We start from the raw sequence: 21,288 nt of genomic DNA, 5'->3' as shown, positions 1-21,288 counted from the left end.
TGGACAGTAGTAAATCCTCAGTAATTCCTTGATAAATGATGGCTAACGCTCGCTTATCCATCTTGTCGTCGGTTGGAGCTTTTAGATCCTTGGGATCAATGGCTTCCCACACACCATGGGCTTGCATGAAAACTTTCATCTTCATAGCCCATGCAGTGTAGTTGGTTTTTGTAAGTAGTGGGTAACTCAAGCCAAATGAACCTTCTTTAACTTTCGTGGTCTCCATTTTCTCCATTTTTTCTGTAATAGTTCAGTGTGTTTGATTGCGCGAATATTTAGATGTGTATATGGTTAAGCTCTGATACCATATGATGGGTTTAACAAGAATCACAATGCACGCTTAGCTTGCTTCTAGAGTTATTGAATGGAAAACTTGCTTAAATTGAAGAGATAAAGTTAAACATAATACAAGAAAAGAATATAAACTACTCAAACAGGAACTACCCCCACTCTTTCTGTAACAACTAAAGACCTATTCTACTGCAAACACCCACGTCTGTGCAACAGACTTATTCAACAAATAAAAACAAATAAATAAACTATGTTTAGACTAAATAAATAATCCAACAGAGCATACGGGTTAGAGTAGATTATATCCGGCCTATCATAGTAGATATTAGAAGACCGACATGCATTTCTTAGAAGATTCAGTTACGAGTGCTCATGATCATGTGCGATCACTGATGCTCAAAATGGACTGATCTACACTGCGTGATTCAACCATCCCTAGGCTGGACGACTGTGCTTGAGAGCCTAAAATGGAGATATGCAATATTTGGTCACATGATTGTACCAGCAATCTGCCCAAATGAAATGGAGCTAAGACCCTCGTTCTTAGGTGACTATATGTCGATAAGAGGTACTCCCTCTGTCCCCTAGATAGTATACATTGAGGCAAGGGAACTCGGCACACATGGTAAGTTTCCTTTAAAATATACTCTCTCCGTCCCTCTCAATTCTTTACATTGGGGACGGGTGCTCGACACACACTTTAATACAATATAATGTTCAAATTTTTATACAAAAAAAGAAAATTTTAAAAATAAATTACGGAAATATACTTTATAGTTGCCTTAAAATGCGTGTCAAATATGTGAAAAACTGTAAAGAAATGAGCAGGACGGAGATAGTAGTTTCGTAAATAATTTTTTATATTTTTTTCTTCCGAATAAAAATTTATTGTTTAAAGTTTAATACAAAAACAAAACAATTATTCAAAAATAAATTATAAATATATACTTTATATTCATCTTGAAATACGTGTCGAGCATTAAAAAAAACTGTATACAATTAAATGGGCAGAAGGAGTATAGTTTTTCCGACGGTAAAGGTCACAATGTGGTATAATGACTTTCGATGTAAACAAGGAGGTTCTAATTAACGTTTTAACTTGGCTGTTCTTGTTGGGGTTAAACCCAATAAGTAGTATGGTCTTGGTGATAGAAAACATAATTGAATTGGGTAATAATTGTATGGGTAGACAATTATTATCATAATTGAGTTGGGTAATAATTGTATGTGTTGACAATTATTATTATAATGGGAATGTGTAATAATTGTATGGGTAGACAATTATTATTGTAATCAGATTAGGTATGTCTTGTTGGCTAAGTTTGTGATGGCTATATATACATAGTCATGTTATTGTTTTGATGTATGCTTGAGTATTGTTTGACTTAAGTATCGCTTGAGTGAATACCGTTTGGTGAGATTGATTATATTATTGATAATTATTTTGATTAATAATACAATTTGGGACGTGGGTTTTTCCGCGTCATATATTGAGTGTGTGTTTTGCATTGTTTGTTTGGTTCTATACTTGTGTGTGTTCCCCCTAACAATTAGTATCAGAGCCAAGGTTCATGATGGAGAAGGTTGGGGGATTTGAAATTGAATTGGTTAATGGAAAAAATAATTTTACCTTGTGGCAAAGTACGGTAAAAGATCTGTTAATTCAACGAGGGTTATATGCGACTCTCGGAGGGAAGAAGCCTACTGAAGAAGATGTTACAAAGTGGGGAGACATGAAGTTACGTGCGGCATCAACGATCCGGTTGGCCCTTGCACTGGAAATCAAGTATGATGTTCTTGAAGAGGATAATCTCAAGAATTTGTGGGAGAAGTTAACGAAGACTTATCACTCAAAGTCTTTGGCCAACAAGCTGTTTCTCAAGAAAGATTTGTTTGGGCTCAAGATGGAAGAAGACAGAGATTTAAGAGATCATCTGAATCGTTTTAATGGCTTAATCAACCAGCTAAATAATTTGGATGAAAAATTAAAGGATGAGGACAAAGCTGTTCTACTACTAGTGTCTCTACCGAAGAAGTATAATACTGTGATGACTTCTTTATTGGTTGGGAAAACGAAGTTAGATTTGGATGAGACTATTGTTGTTCTTCTGGAGGCCGAAAGATTGATGAAACAAGAATCGAGTGACACATCTGATGGAAGTGCATTTGTGGTACGTGCGCGTGACACGGAAAAGAAGTATGCTAACAAATATAACCCTAATATCAGGTATTTTTATTATGAGGAATTGGGTCATATACAATTTATGTGTCCAAAGGCAAGAGAAGACTTGAGAGAGTTGAAGAAAAATCGAGGGGGTAGTGTTTCGCTTGTAGAAGCTGATGAAGATGTTCTTTTGGTTCAAGAAGAGAAGGGATCAAAAGAAGAATGGGTGCTTGACTCGGGATGTTCTCATCACATATGTGGTAGGAGAGAGTGGTTCTCGTCCTATAAAAAGTGTGAGGGAAAGATTGTAACTTTACCGAACGGTAAAACGGTAAAGGTTGTTGGCATTGGTGAGGTAACAATGAAACGTCACAACGGTCGTGTTCAGAAGTTAACTCAAGTAAGATACATACCGGAGTTAAATCGAAATCTGATTTCGTTGGGTAAATTAGTTGATTTGGGATATACTGTTATGATGAAGAACAGTATGTTGAAAGTCACTAAAGGAGATTTAGAGATACTCAAAGGTCGAAAAGATAAGAGAAGTCTTTTTGTACTAGAAGGAGGGGTTATTGTTCGAGGGGATGTATTGGACGATCGACGTCGATGGCTTGATGGTGACCGTTAATTCGGTTGTGCATAAAATCATATTGGGTTGAAGGGGAGGATTGTTGGGGTTAAACCCAATAGGTAGTATGGTCTTGGTGATAGAAAACATAATTGAATTGGGTAATAATTGTATGGGTAGACAATTATTATCATAATTGAGTTGGGTAATAATTGTATGTGTTGACAATTATTATTATAATGGGAATGAGTAATAATTGTATGGGTAGACAATTATTATTGTAATCAGATTAGGTATGTCTTGTTGGCTAAGTTTGTGATGACTATATATACATAGTCATGTTATTGTTTTGATGTATGCTTGAGTATTGTTTGACTTAAGTATCGCTTGAGTGAATACCGTTTGGTGAGATTGATTATATTATTGATAATTGTTTTGATTAATAATCCAAGTTGAGACGTGAGTTTTTCCGCGTCATATATTTAGTGTGTTTTTTGCATTGTTTGTTTGGTTTTATACTTGTGTGTTCCCCCTCAGAGTTCTCATCACCACCGACCTAAAAATTTATAAGGCCGATGCTAGCATCGTCAACTTCAAAGATTCTAATGCTCAATATTTGATGTCAATCGGCATTTCCTGTTAACAAGTAATCTAGAATGCTCATGAAGATGATAGGTAATTAGGGAGAGCAGCTCTGATATCTGTATTCTTGTGATAGATAGCTAATGTTGGTCTTATCTCTGTTATAAAATTAAATTTTGTAAATGGTTATATATTACTTTCTTGTGTTATCTTACTTTCTTTTATTACGTCCAATGCAAATCTTAGTGATATATTTTTAAGGACATTATTGAAATTGTTCTCTATACAAATTGAAATATAAAATATGAGTAAAGTTCTATGGAGTCCACCTTTAATTGGAGTCCTCGGAGTCCATATATGTTCTGCAAGTAAAATATAGCTTAAAATATTGCAAAACATATTATTTTTCGACAAACATCACTATTCTATCAAAAATCTTGTAGATTGCATACATTTTACAAGCAGAACATTGCAAAAATACATATTCTACAAAACATGTTTAGTTTGCAGAACATAAATGTTCATGTTGCAGAACATATTGCAGAACATACATATTGTACCGTAAATATATGAGATTTGCATGATTTTGTTGAAGTTATGCTATTTGTGTAACATATTTTGCAAAATAACACGTTTTACGATATATTTTATTTGCAGAACGTAGATGGACTCCGAGGACTCCGATAAAAAGGTGGACTCCATAGAACTCAGCCCTATAAAATATGGACTATGATGTAATATGATTACAATAAAAAGGTAAAAAGTGCAGTCATAAAGTCACTGGACATGTAATCCTGGGAAAGTTGTGAGAAAGCACCAAATCTGAACAAACAAACATATCAAAAGCAATTCTCTAAAAAAATGTTAAAGGTAATCAAAGAAGGTAAGATACATTATGCATACGCTAATCAATAAGATTGCGTGTTTCTTCTTTTTAGTCTAGTGTACTGGTCGTGCAACCATATAAATATCTTATGAAACCTACTAAAACACCAAATAGTTCGGAAAACTGGAAATGTATCAAAAGGTAATGAAGTTTATACTATAAAGTAAACAACATCAACAATTTATTTAATTTTTTTGCAAATCTTCGAAAAATTATTTACTCTCTTAATATCTCGTTGCCAATATGCAATAACAAAGACGTAGCCAGGTCGTTATAGATAGACCATTACGCTTCCGCATAGATGTCCAAGACTCGAGAATTCCAAAATTTGAAGCATAGATGTCCAACAATCGAGAATTCCAAATTTTTCAAACTCTTTATAGAAGAGTAATTTGCAAAAGATATGGTATGTATGTAAGTTAGGGCCCAAAAATTGATTTTGACTAAGGTTCCGTGAAGTTCAGGTCGGAAGGAAGTAACGAGTGACATAAGTTATCATCATCCAAATAACAAGGCTATTAGGTATATACATTGGATAGGGTACAATGAGATTGAATATTTCATAATGGCAATTAGAAAAATACTTTGGAGAAATATTATAGTGGGAATCAGTAGATTCAAAGCAAAGATCCTCATTCCCCAGATAAGGCAGAAGTATATTCCTCTTCAGAGCTAAGCACCTGTTTAGCCTACATCCATGTAATATGCGCAAAGGGATGGGAAAAGAAAAGGCAGGTTTAGTTCTTATCACATAGCTTTATACATTATGATGGAATGTTCCAGTATTTAGGACCACATTTTTAAATGGCGATTTCAAATCCCATCACTTGCTTTGCTTGCTACCATGCCAATAGCATAAAACTTATCCATGATACTTCCAAATGGTATAGGTTAAATTTTACTTTAGGACCCCATAGCAATTATATGTTTGCAAGAAGAGTGGTTCTAACTCTTTCCTAAGTTCAAACAATGATTTAGTGGCTGTGAAATAGATGATAGGATGATAGCAGAAGTCCTATCATGTAGTGTGGTTCTTATCGAGAATCCCTAAATTAAGAATAGTGCTCAATCTATTTAGAGTCTTAATCTTTTTAAATTTAAACATTCACACAAGCTTTTCTGCACAAATCTTACCAACTGTTTTTTTTATTGAGACATTAGTTTGGATCCCCCCATTTGTTTTAATTCATTGCTATCTTTCATTTTATTTTATACAATCGAACATCAATACTCTTACTAGCGAGATACTGTATGTACTGGTATAAAGTTTGGAGTTCTATGCTATTCCTATCTTACCATAATATTTGATCATGTTTCTTTATATCTTAAAGTTCATTTCCTAAGAAAAAAGTGCAAATTTAAGATATGAAACTGCTTTTATAGGTAGGAAACAGAAAATCTAGCCTACCAAAATTCAGGTTAGCCTACTAGTAAAATTGTTATTTCAAAGATCTCTCTACATATACATACTAGCTAGTAGCTACCCTGCACTGGCTAGTCACTTTCCTACTGCAGTGACATACATATTTTTCATTTTCGATAACATTGTCTTTGTCGACCCATAAATGAACTTTCGAATAATAAGAAAAAATGACTTCGTCTTCCTAGCACACTGGTAAAGGTTTATCATGTTGCTGTAGAGAAAAACAAAAGACGGGGTTATATCATGTTGAAGAACTCTCTAGGAGTGGAAAGTTGTACAGTGATCAAGCACTAATAAAGCTCAAGTTGGCAAAAGTCACTATAGTGCTTGTTAAGATCTTGTAGCTACCAGCTTCACATTCTTGGCCGAAATACTAATCAAGATTCCACAAATATTCTTTGGCTCCATCTATCACAAAATCAAATCAAAGTTAGTGGGTTTGCTGGATCATTGCATGCATTAGGGCTGAATTTAATTGCATTCGGATCTTTTTGTGTGATGAATGATGATTGTTATACAAAATTTTCAAATTCAAATCATTTACTACATGTTTGATCTTCTAAGCTCGTGTGGTCAGTATTTTGTACACTATTTTGTGCCTGGCAAATATATTCTTTCTAATTCTCTCTTCCGTGTTCCATTTTCTTTTAAGAAGCGAAAATAAATTGATTAAAAAACAGCACATTGCTGATAAATTCTTAAAAACTCTTTTACTCTCGTATCTCCTAAGTTTTCAAATCTTATTTCTTGTCATCCCGATTCTAAATTTGATTCTAGTTAAATTCGTTAAATTCAGTACAACACATAAGTTTTACATGTAAAATCACAATTATAAATTAATTAATTGCAGGTATATGTCCGAATTTACAGATAGCATCTTACAATTTTATGCAAAAATATACTCCCTCCGGGACGGTGAGTTGTTTACGCACGTATTTCGAGATTTCAATAAAATATAGTTTCATAATATTTTTTTTAATTTTTTTTTTCTGAATGAAAGTTTAAACATGAATTTTTTTTCAGATTTTTTTAAAAAAAATATATTATGGAAGTATACTTTAAACGAGTATTGAAAAGCGTGCTGAAAAGTAACGTAAACAATCCAATGGGACCGAGAGAGTAACATTTTTTTAATGTGTGTTCAATGACACAAAATAATCACTACTACCTTTCATGAGTTTGACGTATTTTGATTGATTCTCTAATCATAAATATTGATAAACCCCTATATTAACAACTCCATTAATTAATACTCACTTATCTCAATCATTTCTTTACACTTATCTTTTTGGATATTTAATCTAATTCTTTACATTTCAAAATTTACCAAAAATAGTAAATGAGTCCAACCACTTTCCCATTTTTTTCTCTTTCCACACTACTTTTACTCCACTATCTCCTTTTCATACATTAAAAATCAATGAGTCTCGCCACATCACTCACTTTTCTTTCTCCTTTTCACTACTTTATATATATTTCTTAATCTCCGTGGCCAAACCAAATGTAAACAATTGGTCGGGGACGTAGGGAGTATAATTTAGTAATTATTAGAGCATCTCCAACAAGGGGTTGCCAAGATAGTTGCCAACCTTGCCAAATCATTAAATATATTAATATTTTATTTACACTCAATTTTATATCAACTTGACAACATTTCACTCCAATAGTTGGCAACCTCTAATAGTTGCTTATGTGGTCCCCTAAATTAAATTGTAATTGATTCATGAACTAAAAAAGACATCATTGGTTTATATTTTTTGTACTTATATATGTATTTTAAAATTGCCAAATTTTGGCAACCTTGGTAGGCAACCTCTTGGCAACCATACAATTTCAATAGGTTGCCAACCAAGGGTGCTATGCCACGTAGGATTTGGCAACCTCTTGGAACCCCTATTGGAGATGCTCTTATGTGACATTATATACAGATTAGAATAATAAAAAATAATACTCCTTTCATCTCATATTATGTGTCTTCTTTGGATTTGTGCCGGTCAAATTGACTTAAGTTTGACTGAAATTTATTAATAATTTATAATTGAACAAAATAAAAAAATTACATCACCGGAAAGTAGATTTAATCTACTTTAATCTATAATTTTAGTTTTTTGAAATAATATAAGAATAATGTTTAATCGTTAGTCAAAAGTTGATAAATTTAATTTTTATAAAAAAAATGTGACACATAATATGAGAGGAAGTACTATAAAACATACGAAAATAAATTTGGAAGTTCTTACAGCTGGCGGACACTGAATCCTAAATACACAATGTAGATGCAGCGTAAAGCAACTGACCAAGAGAGGGACACTGATGCGAGGAGAAGACAAAGGTGGACTTTGACTTTGGGGCCGCCTGCAGGCTGACCTAATGTGGTTCATAACTCCACAACGATCAACTAGCTACATTACATTTTTACATACATCCGTTGAATTGTTGTACATAAATATTTCGGTGTTTGTTTGTTAATTTACACCACAGAGAGAGCTGTCATAAATGGTTAGATCCTACATTTTTAGCAAAGGCGAGAAGTAATGTAAATTGGAATTATTAGTGTCACGATTTATTATACGAGCTACTTAGTTACTTGTATAATCTATAAAATTTTGTTTTTATCACAGAAAACAAACACCTTGCGTTTCTCTAATTGAACTTTGGGTGTATTTGATATTATTGTTGCAGACAATAATATCATCTTTTCGCTGAAAAACATTTAAAATATTGTTTGGTAAAATTTAAAAACTATTTTTTGAAAAAGTGCGTTTGACATAAAAGCTGTTGTTACAGAAAACAAGTGCTCCGTGCTTTTAGAAAAAGCTGTTTTTTAGCTGTTGCGGGAAGCAGATGCTGATTTCAGCATCAAACCTTACCAAAAACATTATTATTTTTAATTTTTTGCATCAAAACATATACTTATCAAAAATATTACCAAACAATTATCTGATTTTTACAACAACATTTACTTTTTTAGCAGCATTTTTTCTAACAGCACAACAATTTTTAACAGTAATCTTGAGCCATTGTCTTCTAAAAGAGTTCAATAGCAATCTTTATTCTAGCTGGGATGTGTGCCCGCATTAATCATGTTATTTTTATTTAATTTTTAAAATAATTATTCTAATTATTATATTTTACATCTTTTGAATATTTATGATTTATTTGTAATTATTTATATTATTTTTATAATTGAATTTATCACATACTTTGGAGGTGGTTAATGAAATATATAATGTCATATCGGCATTTTCCTTAGAATTTCTTAATTCCCAAAAAATCAAAGTTTTAGAGGGAACCAATAATAACATTAGTATGGGTTGACTGTCGTTGACATTTAACATTTCAGTTCGACTCTATTAAATTTAGAAAAGTGTGCCCGCAGTGGATGTCATATAAAAGGTCCTTTTATAATCCTTCTATAATTGTGGAAATATTCTTGTAATTATCTTGTGCTCGTTTTAATATTCCCAACATTCAAATTTGCAATTCTATAATTAGCATCTTTTTTTTTTTTGACCAAAATGCAATTAGCATCTTAATATTGTTGACCAGCATGGAGAAAGGTTAGTAAGCTAAAACATAACTGAATGACAGTTATTACATTCAAAAGAAGCGGTCAATTCCCTAAATTGATAAAATTTTATATTTAGATAATTAGCTAACATGTCCTTAAAATATACACTAACGGGATGAAAACAAATAAGATTGATAGGCCAAAATGTAATTGAACAACACTAAGAATATAATTAAACAACACAAGTTGAGATGATTGAACTTAAAAAAAATTTACACTTTGACCCTAAATCTATAATTTATATTTTCCATAAAAATTTTAATCTAGTAAAATTTATAAATGTATAAGTATTGTTTTTTGAAAATAAAATACGTAAAAATTATGTAAATGTGAATTATTTTGCAAAAACTAATAAATCGATTTAGTAGAAAATTACAAATAAATTTATTTAACAAAAAATACTAACAAATTAAATAGCAAAAAAATAAAAAAAACTGTTTTATTTAGGAAAAAAGCTAACAAATTTATTTATTTTAAAAATTATATATATTAGCAAAAATTATAAAAAATAACTTATTTTTAGCAAAAATAAAAAATAAAAAATAACTAATGTTTTCTAAAAAAGCTAGAAAAAATAAAAAAAAACATGACGGCTTCGGTTAAAGTCAAAGATAAGTTAACGTTTGCCCAAAAAATTTAACTTAGTGCCTCGATATCAAGTTAATTCTAATTCATTGATCCATTAGCAGGTTTTTTTAGTTTAAGAGATCAATGAAGTTTTAAGCTATTAACTCGTTTCAATAACTAACAAAGTAAAAATAACAAAAATCGATGAAAAATAAAAAAAAAAAAAGATGATGAAAAACATCCATACTTTCAAACCTGTACATAAAGTATTTTATATTTTCCACTTGTTACCAGTTTTGAATAGATAAAAACTATCATATTTTAATTGAAATACATATATAACATACTAGTCTATAACCAGTGTTATTCACGAGCTGATTATAAATTTTATAATTTTATTATTTGATTATTTTATATAAATAAATTATAAAAAATAAGTTTGCGACTCAGTTCATTAAAGAGGGATATCCTCTTAATTAGCCACAGGTTAGAATGTCACGTAAAGAAAATTTATAATTATGCTATTTACATATTATTTTGCATATATCATATTCTATTCAAAATTTAGATTTTAAAAATCTTAAAATATCCTTACAGTGTATAGGTCGCTGCCGCCCGTGGAAAGTCTATAAAAAATTGGGAGTCTTGAACTTGGTATTGAACTTGGTATTATTTATTTATTTATTTATTTTAAAATTTTTCTTGATTTATTAATTATTTTTTTATATTATAATTTTAATTACTAAAACTAATTTTGAAAGTATTTGATTCCCTATGTAAAAGAAATTGAGTGCAATTAAAAGTTAAGTTAAATAATAATTCATAGAGTTTGTAATTGTATTAGATACATGATTTAAATATTTTTTAATAAAATTATATTAGTTTAATTTTTTTATAGATATATTTTATTTAGAAAAATAAGAAAAATGAAAAGCACTAATATTTTTTATAAGTACTTGAAAATAATTAAACATGTTTACTTAATAATATATTAATTTTTTATTATACTAACACCTCCCTAATATAGGTTAGTACCTACTACCTCCGTCCCCTTTTTTTTTACAGTTTTTAAGGTAATTATAAAGTATATTTCGTAATTTATTTTTAAATTTTTTTTTTATAAAAATTTGAACATCATATATTTATTTAGAAGAAAAAAAAATTAAAAAAATATATACAATTATATTTAATAAGAACATTAGAGTGTGTATTATTTACTCATAACGTAGTTATAAAATTTTGACACATATATGTAGAATTATATGATTTGCCTTGATATAAAGATGGACAAAATATAGGCTTTTTTTATGAGAACAAAATGAGCATACATGATGAGTACTAGCTAGATAACACGTCTTAGAATCTCTACTACTGATCATTAAAATTAGGTTTTCTCTTAATTACCACTTTTGGTCCTTAAATTGGACAATGGACACGTTAGTTTTGTCATTTCTTAATATGCTTTTGAGAACTATACTATAATTTGCCCATCTTTTCATCTAACAATCAATTCAAAGTGTCCAATTCACAGATGTGAATGAGATAAGGCCATCTCTCTGCCTACAGAATCTACATTTATTACTATTTAGTGCCAAGACTAGTAATAAATCAAAAGAAAACTAAACCAGAAACACTATAAATACATGTAAGTTTCACTAAAATTGATCAGAAGAAATATATTTCATTAGTCACAAGGTTTCAAGAATGGAAGAACCAAAGGGTAACATGATGATGAGTGTGGAAATAGGCTTGGAGATGCATAAAGTAGAGGCACCACCTCATAGAAGTACCATAAACAAGTTACAAACCAGGCTTAAAGAAACCTTCTTTCCTGATGACCCTCTTCGCCAGTTTAAGGGACAGTCTGCGAAAAAGAAGTGGATTCTTGGAGCTCAGTATGCTTTCCCCATCCTCAAATGGGGTCCTGAATATAGTTTCCAACTTTTCAAATCAGATATTGTTGCTGGCCTTACCATTGCCAGCTTAGCCATTCCCCAGGTCCCCACTGTTTCAGAATCCTGGTTCCGTCACTGCATATATTATAAATAATCTTCTATTTTCCGCGCATAGATATTCATAAGATTTACCAATTTTTTGTGTTTATTTCAGGGAATAAGCTATGCAAAGCTTGCTAATCTACCTCCCATTGTTGGTCTTTGTAAGTACAAACTATAAAATAACTTTCGGAGAAAAATAATATTTTCTTGGAATTTATGTGAAGAAATGATCACATTTATCAATTTTGAATTTGTTTGTAGATTCTAGCTTTGTGCCTCCTCTTGTATATGCTGTTCTTGGGAGCTCCAGAGATCTCGCAGTAGGCCCTGTATCTATTGCATCACTTGTAATGGGATCAATGCTTAGGCAACAAGTTAATCCTGTCACAGACCATATTCTGTTTCTTCAGTTGGCATTCACATCAACCTTCTTCGCTGGTCTCTTCCAAGCTTCTTTAGGATTCTTAAGGTCACTTTTCGAACCCGTAAACTGTCAAATTTATATGTACACAAGCCTTCTGCATAAATAAGCTGTTATAATTTCATGAAAATGTTGCAGGCTTGGATTTATAATAGACTTTCTATCAAAGGCTACGCTTATCGGATTCATGGCTGGAGCTGCTATAATAGTTTCGCTCCAGCAGCTCAAAGGCCTTCTTGGGATCACTCATTTTACCAAAAAAATGGGCTTAATTCCAGTTATATCTTCTGTTTTTCGAGAAACAAACGAGGTCAGTACTAGTCCACTGTGATTTATAATTTTTGCTAGAACCGAAAGAATTACGTAAAATACTTGATATAATTTTCTAAAACTCGATGTTGGAATGTTTGCAGTGGTCGTGGCAGACAATACTGATGGGCTTTTGCTTTCTGGTGTTCCTTCTTATAACCAGGCACATTGTATGTTATCTACTTAATTATTTCCCTGGATTTATTCGCATTTTTAACCTATATATAAATTTGAAGTGACACTATATGCATCTAAATTCTTATAGAGTCTATATATGTATCTGCAGAATTTATATTAAATAAAAGATTATGATTATCTGTCTTACTACTATTAGTTAGACGTGTAAAGGAGAATATTATCTACTAGCCATTCCTGTTTCTATCTGCTCTGTTATAGCCTTATAGGTGTATATGCAGATTTGTGTTTCAATTTTTTTAAGCTTATTTTTTGAAATTTATTCTATAAATTTGAATTTTGATTCAATAGTTGTGATTTAAATATACTGATTTCAATTTCGAAAAATTGTTTAACCTTAACATGCAATTATGATTTATGAGTACTTTTATATGATTAAATTGTGACCTTAAACTTTCAGAACGACAGGTTACTTAACAAATATTACTAGTTTGTTATAATTACTACTAAATATGTAATATATCTAAATGTTTAAGCCATAAGGTGCAATTATGAACACTATTAGTTCTAGTAAAACAATCAGGTGATGATTACCAAAAGAAACAACTGTTACATGTTTAAAACATACATGCATTGTATGGATTTATAGATGATTAGTTGGTAAGATGGATAATGATGATTAATAATTTTAATGCAGAGTATAAAAAAGCCAAAACTATTTTGGGTTTCTGCTGGAGCTCCTCTTCTATCAGTTATCCTATCCACCATCTTTGTTTTTGCTTTCAAAGCTCAAGATCATGGCGTCAGTATAGTAAGTTTCTGGGACCTTACACCATTTCATCTTTCTCGCCTCGCTAAATTCATATTAATAAAAAAAATTGTTCTTTCTTTTAGATTGGGAAACTAGAAGAAGGATTAAACCCTCCTTCATTGAACATGCTGCAATTTCATGGAAGCCACCTTGGTTTAGTTGTGAAAACTGGTCTTATAACTGGGATTCTTTCTCTTACTGTAAGTTTTATTCGCTTTTAGTTACCCTCTACATGGTTCTTGTTTGCAATGAGTTTGAATCGATTGAATTACTACGTGAAACAGGAAGGTATTGCTGTTGGAAGAACATTTGCAGCTCTGAAAAATTATCAGGTAGATGGTAACAAAGAGATGATTGCAATTGGTCTCATGAATGTAGTTGGCTCCTCCACTTCCTGCTATGTTACAACAGGTATTTTGATAGCTGATACACGATATAAGATCCCTGTAACGCATAAATGAACTTACCTAATGTTCCTGATCTCTAATGGGGCTTCTGAATATATTTCAGGTGCATTCTCTAGATCAGCTGTGAATCACAATGCTGGAGCTAAAACTGCAGCTTCCAACATAGTAATGTCAATTACAGTGATGGTGACACTCCTGTTCTTAATGCCACTCTTCCGGTACACACCAAATGTGGTGCTGGGGGCGATCATAGTCACTGCAGTTGTTGGCCTCATCGATATCCCAGCTGCATATCAAATTTGGAAGATCGATAAATTTGATTTTATTGTGATGCTATGTGCATTTTTAGGTGTTATACTTATCTCTGTTCAGGAAGGGCTGGCCATTGCTGTAAGTTCCTTTTTTTTCATTCTTCATTTAGTCATATATACCACCTATCTATAGTTCATTTTTCAGGCTTCTGAAACGGCTAGATGGTTATCAGGTAGGAATATCCATACTAAAGGTACTCCTGCAAATCACTAGACCTAAAATAGTGATGCTAGGAAACATACCTGGTTCAGATATCTTCCGGAACATACACCAGTACAAAGAAGCAATAAAAATCCCTGGATTTCTTATTTTAAGCGTTGAAGCTCCAATTAACTTCGCCAACATTACCTATTTAAATGACAGGTTAGCGGTTATCTAGAATATTTCAATACTACTGATTCATGACTAATGGTTTCATGTTCTTGGATCAGATTATATATCATGCAACTTTAAAACTAACATCAATGTCATGTAAAAGGATTTCACGGTGGATAGAGGATTATGAAGCAGAAGATGAAACTCATAAATATTCTGAACTCGGATTTTTGATACTAGATATGTCTGGTAAGTTCATTGTTCATACCTGATGTTGAAACTTAATCAATCAATTGCTGTAATTTATAGCTAAGCTAGCATTTTTCACCCAGGTCTTCAATGTTAACTTTATTTTCTACAAGATTTCCTATAACTGGTAAACTATTACATCATATTTATCTGATATGTTTATTTACAGCTGTAAGTGCTATTGATACCAGTGGAGTCTCTTTCTTCAAGGATTTGAGGAGGGTTTTAGACAAGAAAAGCCTCGAGGTATGTCATAATTTTTTTACCTCTGTTCTTCTAGAAAAAAAAAAACTCTCCCCTAACTTTTGTAGTATTTGCTCATACTATTTTTGTGTTTTTTTGGCTACAGCTTATATTGGTTAATCCAATAGGCGAGGTGATGGAAAAATTGCAGCGATCTGACGACACAAGTGATCTAATGAAACCAGATTATCTTTTCTTGACTGTTGGAGAGGCTGTGACAATGCTCATGTCAAGAAGAAAAAACCATGTGTAATGAATAGCTGTTATAGTCTCTTTCACTTTGATAACGTAACAGTAACAGAAACACAATCAGATGTATGTGCTATACATGCATTCTATCAGCATCAAGTTGCTGGTTTTAGTTTCGCTGAGCTACATTGTCTTGCATAGAACAATTATCAGAATACAATTTGCTTACAATTATATATGCACAAGCATTAGACAAATTTTTCAAAAGAGATGCAGTCAAGTCAGATTTACTAAAAACGGTCATAAACTCGTAATGAAACATATATTCGAATAAAGGTGTTATTCATTACATAAACGTACCTTTCAAGAGGGAAATATAAAAGCGATTTATTAAACAAAATAAAAAACACGCTAATTAACTCATATTATAAGGGTTACCAATCTATGAAGGCTTGACCAAATAGAGGGGACTCAAATAATGCTCCATCAGGCAAGACAAGTACGTGGTTGACTATGGGCTGATCGATTTCGCTGAACCTTTAGCCACTTTCGTCCAGTTGTCCATGGGAAACCAAGTGTGCCATGTACTTCTGCAGCATTTAAAGAAAGACCAGTAAGAGCAGACCTGACTGCATCACATGCAAATTTATTTCTGAACGTGAGTTTTAGGAAAAAAATATGAAGTCGCCTATTTACTGCAGATCTATTGATTCTGTCAAGAATCACATTTGCAAAGATGCAATGAAACTCAATCTACATATTAGCATAGTACATTATGTTTAAAAAAATCTGTTCAAAATAAATGTAATGGCAATGTACTATAATTATTAAAGTAGCAAAGAAATTATGAACCGAACTTCCACAAAAAGAACTCTTAATTTTTAAGATTTAAAAGTTGAGCATAAAACTTTGTGATAACCAACCGCGGAACTTAATTGCATGACCTACAAAAGATCTGCCCCACCTTTTCTCCACTCTTTAAAACCTAACTCGCAGAGAAAACTATATACCTAAATAAGGTAGCAGATCGAGCAAACTATATTATTTTTCATAATGAGCAACAAAATTGCGATTCCGACTCAGCACACCATCAGTTCAAGTAGGAATGAATGTGGTGGCGGCTGTTTGGGATATGACCATCCAAACAAATTTTTGCAACTCTTTCGCCTTTACCAGGACATGAAATTTACAAGTCCAACTTCTATGATAGCTAATAGCCTAATACATAATGTCCATTTGTATATTTATTATGACTTGGGTGATGCAAGAAGTTGATAACTCAACAATTTAGAGTCGCCGAACATGAGTTGACATCAGCTAAATATTTATTAATTGCTGCCAAAAGTAAGATTGAGGACTGAGATTCTGAAACTGAACATCACTGTTTAGGTTTGAGCATGCAGATATTCCTACGTGTTTATATTTATAGATGCAACATTAATACCCAAAATAATGTGAGAAGCTGTAGCTGATGGAGCTAACACAGCCCACCATAATATACTTTGGAAAGAAGAATAAAGAAATGATCCCTCACAAACATCCTTAAAACCCATTAACGGTGTCTCACAAACACTGATGAACTAGGAAGCATGAATTCGAGTGTGAGTTCCGGCTCCAGAGAATCGGAAAATATTAAAATATTAAAAATGTATATTTACATATATTTCAAGAGTTGCCTATTAATTAAAGTAAATAGTCAAATAAATAAGTTCATTATCCTGAATAACTATTAAATATTCAATAACATGGAGATGCATTATAAAGTCATTCAGAAAATAAGTAAATAACTAAATTTTTCATTAATTGTCATAAAAATAATCTAAACTAATAAGACACCACTGAAATAGGTTGCTACTTGCTAGAGACTGTTGGTGAAAGTAATTGTGTCCTCCTGGGTTTTACAGGGCATAAACGAGAAGTATCGTCTGATTAGATCTCACTCTATATCTATTCAATGGCCTTCCCTATAGCCGAGGACTCGTCAAGGTGAGTCCTGCCACATCAAGATAAAGTACTTGTAAGACCAGAAGGCTATCTCAAGGCACATCATGACCTACAGGCAACACCGGCAAGACCTGGGAATAGTTCAGTCTTTCCATCATGAAATCGACTAAAGAGGAAAGTTGCACATACATATGGGTTTGAATCCCCTCTATAACTAGTATTGTGGAGGCGTGAACAACCATTTGCTCTGTGTATTTCAGCATTATTGAAAAAATAAGGCAACCCCCCCTCCCCCCTCTGTGCAGGGATATGCCACTCGCTGCACCCCGTGTGAATCCCCAAGAATACGGTGCAGAGTGCGGAACATTGGAACAAACAAGCCTATCCAATTTTAAAAAAATTAGCATGGTAGTCAGTAAGATAGAATTTGAATTTGTTGATAATTTTACCAGACTAAATATAACTTCTTTATAGTGGAATAAGAAAGTATATATTGGCTTCGCAAGACAAATTATATATAGCTACGATTAAAGCAAAAGGTAATTTGGCTAATCAATTAGTCGAAAGATCAACTGATTCAGGAACATTTGATGTGTTCATGCACGCACAACAGTCAATTAATTCATGTATCGTATTGTTTACAAATATAACAAAATAACCACTACTCTCTATCTTGTATGAACGTACAGGAAATTCACACACAAAAAACAAATGAATGTACGTTCTGTACGACGGATATGGTGATATTCGTGATGTATCCACGCAGCTGGGCCATCTATTACAGCTAAAAACATAGCCACTATTATTAAGAGCATTGGTTTGTAATTACATTAAAAATTCGCAAAGGTTAACCTAAGTAAAATGCATGTCGAATTACAAAACAGTGCACACTATTTGGTCTGACATAGCAACTAAAACTTTCATAAGCTATACACGCATACGATACCAACCGTGCTAATTTAGTTTGTCAACAAACGAAACAAGGATTCAGAAATATCAAAAAACTTACAGCATGATATTCAAACGGAGCTTTTCCTTGACGGTTGAAATGATCAGCCATTACACACCACTCAATTGGTCCCCAATCTTCCATTTCAAAGCAATAGCCAAGAGCTTGTTTATATAACTACATACAAATCAACAAGTATCCACATTATAAGTGCATAACTAACACCAAAACTTATGAGTCACGAAATTTAACAGACCTTAGCAGCATCAGTTAAAAGTTCTGTTCCAGCTGGATAGACGCGTAGTACTGATCAGCTCTGGAATACCCAGCCCGAGTCCTGCAAACCCATATAAACATAATGACCAAAACTAAAACGCAATATTTTTTTATTAAGAATGCAAGATTATACTAAAGATCATACTTACGTATTGTTCGTGTATGCATATGTTACGACTGCTGCAAAGCAATAAAACCCGGTATACGATACAATTCTCCTGATCTTCTGGACTTTCAAGATTTCTCTAAACCCATTATACAATGTCATGTTTGAACGTGAAAACAGAGGTGCATTTACATTCATTCCTGACACACAAATGCAAGCATTTCTTTGAGGCAATTTGACAAACATGTTGTGTGCATGGAGTTAAACAGTTATTAATAAAGCAAAGTGTGGGAATTTCAACTACAAAACGTAAGAGCTTACAGGATACGCGTATTTTTAAATTGGGTTGCTGTTGGATTCAAGAAGTGTTGAAGTTGAAAACTGAACTGGATTAGTTCTACCGGTTATATAATATTTATTTTAATTAAATTAATATTTAAAAATTAATATATAGAGTTTTTAAGAATATATGAAATATGAATAATGGTATATTTTATATTTACGAATTAAAATACATATAATTATAAATAGACATATTTTATATTTTATTCAAATACATTAAGTATTTATGGACAGATACTTAAAAGATGTATTTGCAAAAAAAGAAGATTTGCAATGTTACCGTAGAAAAAATGAGATAAAAATAAGGAGGTATGGAAATGAAGAAGAGAGAGAATTATTGGAGAAAGGAAAAATAATTAAGGAGGAGAGAGAATTAATGGAAAAAGGAAAAATAATTAAGGAGGAGAGAAATTTAGTGGAGAATGATTTTTTTTCTAAGTCAGAGGAGTTTGGCACATAAGCAACTAAATTTAATGAGAAAATGATAAGTGTTCAGTTTAATTTAATGAGAGAGTGACACATGTCAAGTTTGTATTCTGTTTTAGTATAATATAGATATAACAGAGTTTAAGTTTTTTTTTTTGCGCTAAAAAGTTTATTCCTAAACAAAAGTTTATTGTCTGTCAGTTTGTATGACTTTATCAACCTATATTCCTAAAAAAAGTTGTTTTAATAATGTATAATAAAATAGTGTGTAAATGAGTAAAATTATGTGAAGAACACGTTTTTGTTGGAAACCATGTACACCATTTTTGTTCTGTAATTAAAATCTTGCATAAAAATATTACAAAACATATTATTTTGCGAATTAAATTCTATAAAAATCATTATTTTATTCAAAATCTTGAAAATCATACATGTACTACATGTAGAAATTATAAAATATTTTAGTGTACGAAATATGTTTAGTTTGCAGAACATTTGTTCAAATTGCAGAATATACACAATATACTTATTAAACTTAAATGATCTTTAACAATTTTAATGAATTAGTGATATTCGTAAAACATATATTTCACAAAATAATATATTTCATAGTGTTTTGATTACAGAACATAGGCGGTATCCGAGATTTTTAATAAAAATGTGGTCTCCATAGAACTTCTCTCTCTCCCCCTCTCTCTCTATACGTATATATTAATAAATTAAATAATATTTATATATACAAATATATATATATATAATATAATATAATATATTCGAGTTTCTTTCGGGTTTTAATATTTCAGATGCAAAGTATATATAATTTTCAAAGTTATAGTGTGCGCAGTAAAAAATGTATAATTCATAATAATTTAATTAAAATGTACGAAAAATTTCACCTGACTAAGATTATACCCAATAATTGTTTAGTTTGTTCAGTGATGATATATCATGCCGCAGTTTACAATTTTTTTTCAAGAAACTTTGATGATTCCGGGGAGATAAATATTTTGACTGTATGTGATCTCTAATTTAAAAATATATTGATATTTATTATAATTTATATAATTTCGGTATTATAAGTTTAACAACCCAACTAATTAAGGTTTCTCAAGATAAGACTTATTTAAAACCGAAATCCATTAAAGTCCGATAAAATTTTACAACTTCTCAACAATCCGTAAATTTTAAAAAAAAACCTAAAAAAAGGCTGAACTACTCAAAGTTCCACAACTCGCACTCTTCCCGTAAGTAGCCCACCTAAGTAAAAATACCTTTCGGAGGAAAACAAAGAAAACAAAGAACCGACAGTAAGCGAAAGACTCATATACGGATACACTACAATACACAAGCTGACAAACAAAATATGATGAGAATATAACTGAACAAGAATTAAAATGATGAGATTGCGAACAAAACTAAATATCTGACTGAATGATGATATGAATAATGAATGAGACGATTAGAAAATGACTACTCAAAGCACAAACAAAAACAAATAATGTTGATCAAAATAATCTTACAGCTTACACATAATATAATCACAAATAATATAATCATAATCATAACTGAAAAATTATAATCATACTCTTACACATAATCATACGCTTACAAACAAGACTCAAATAACTTACTAAAATGGGAGACGATCTTACAGGATGTCCTACATTTTCGGATATCCAGAAATATGTGGTCATCAAAACTTACAGGGGTTTGCACAACACAAAACAAATGCTACCCAATATCTTACACGGGCTTGCATGGCAATAAGCACATGCTATCCAAAAGGCCAAATCATACACACACTA

The 21,288-nt window shown here is 31.7% G+C and overlaps 1 protein-coding gene and 1 pseudogene across 1 annotated transcript; one reads left to right on the top strand and one right to left on the bottom strand.

Moving 5' to 3' along the window:
• The first annotated feature begins 11,645 nt into the window (after positions 1 to 11,645).
• On the top strand, positions 11,646 to 15,622 carry LOC141678859 (putative sulfate transporter 3.3). Its single transcript, XM_074485270.1, has 13 exons — positions 11,646 to 12,050; positions 12,162 to 12,210; positions 12,311 to 12,518; positions 12,609 to 12,780; positions 12,884 to 12,949; positions 13,612 to 13,725; positions 13,809 to 13,925; positions 14,010 to 14,136; positions 14,236 to 14,522; positions 14,617 to 14,807; positions 14,923 to 15,008; positions 15,178 to 15,254; positions 15,358 to 15,622. Exons 1-13 carry the CDS (start codon positions 11,757 to 11,759, stop codon positions 15,502 to 15,504), a joined length of 1,935 nt encoding a protein of 644 aa, XP_074341371.1. The 5' UTR covers positions 11,646 to 11,756; the 3' UTR covers positions 15,505 to 15,622.
• Positions 15,555 to 19,030, bottom strand: LOC141678861 (uncharacterized; annotated as a pseudogene).
• Positions 19,031 to 21,288: the final 2,258 nt, after the last annotated feature.

The sequence above is a fragment of the Apium graveolens genome, chromosome 8, assembly GCF_009905375.1.
Source record: "Apium graveolens cultivar Ventura chromosome 8, ASM990537v1, whole genome shotgun sequence".
Taxonomy (NCBI): domain Eukaryota; kingdom Viridiplantae; phylum Streptophyta; class Magnoliopsida; order Apiales; family Apiaceae; genus Apium; species Apium graveolens.
The sequence above is the reverse complement of the archived record's forward strand: the minus strand, read 5'-3'. Positions and strand labels throughout refer to the sequence as shown.

What these genes read in the sequence shown, in the direction of transcription:
- LOC141678859 (XM_074485270.1), top strand. Translation starts at nt 11,757, where the DNA reads ATGGAAGAACCAAAGGGTAACATGATGATGAGTGTGGAAATAGGCTTG. An exon ending in ACCTCCCATTGTTGGTCTTT is followed by an intron (nt 12,211 to 12,310) that starts GTAAGTACAAAC and finishes ATTTGTTTGTAG; the next exon opens with ATTCTAGCTTTGTGCCTCCT. An exon ending in TTCTTATAACCAGGCACATT is followed by an intron (nt 12,950 to 13,611) that starts GTATGTTATCTA and finishes ATTTTAATGCAG; the next exon opens with AGTATAAAAAAGCCAAAACT.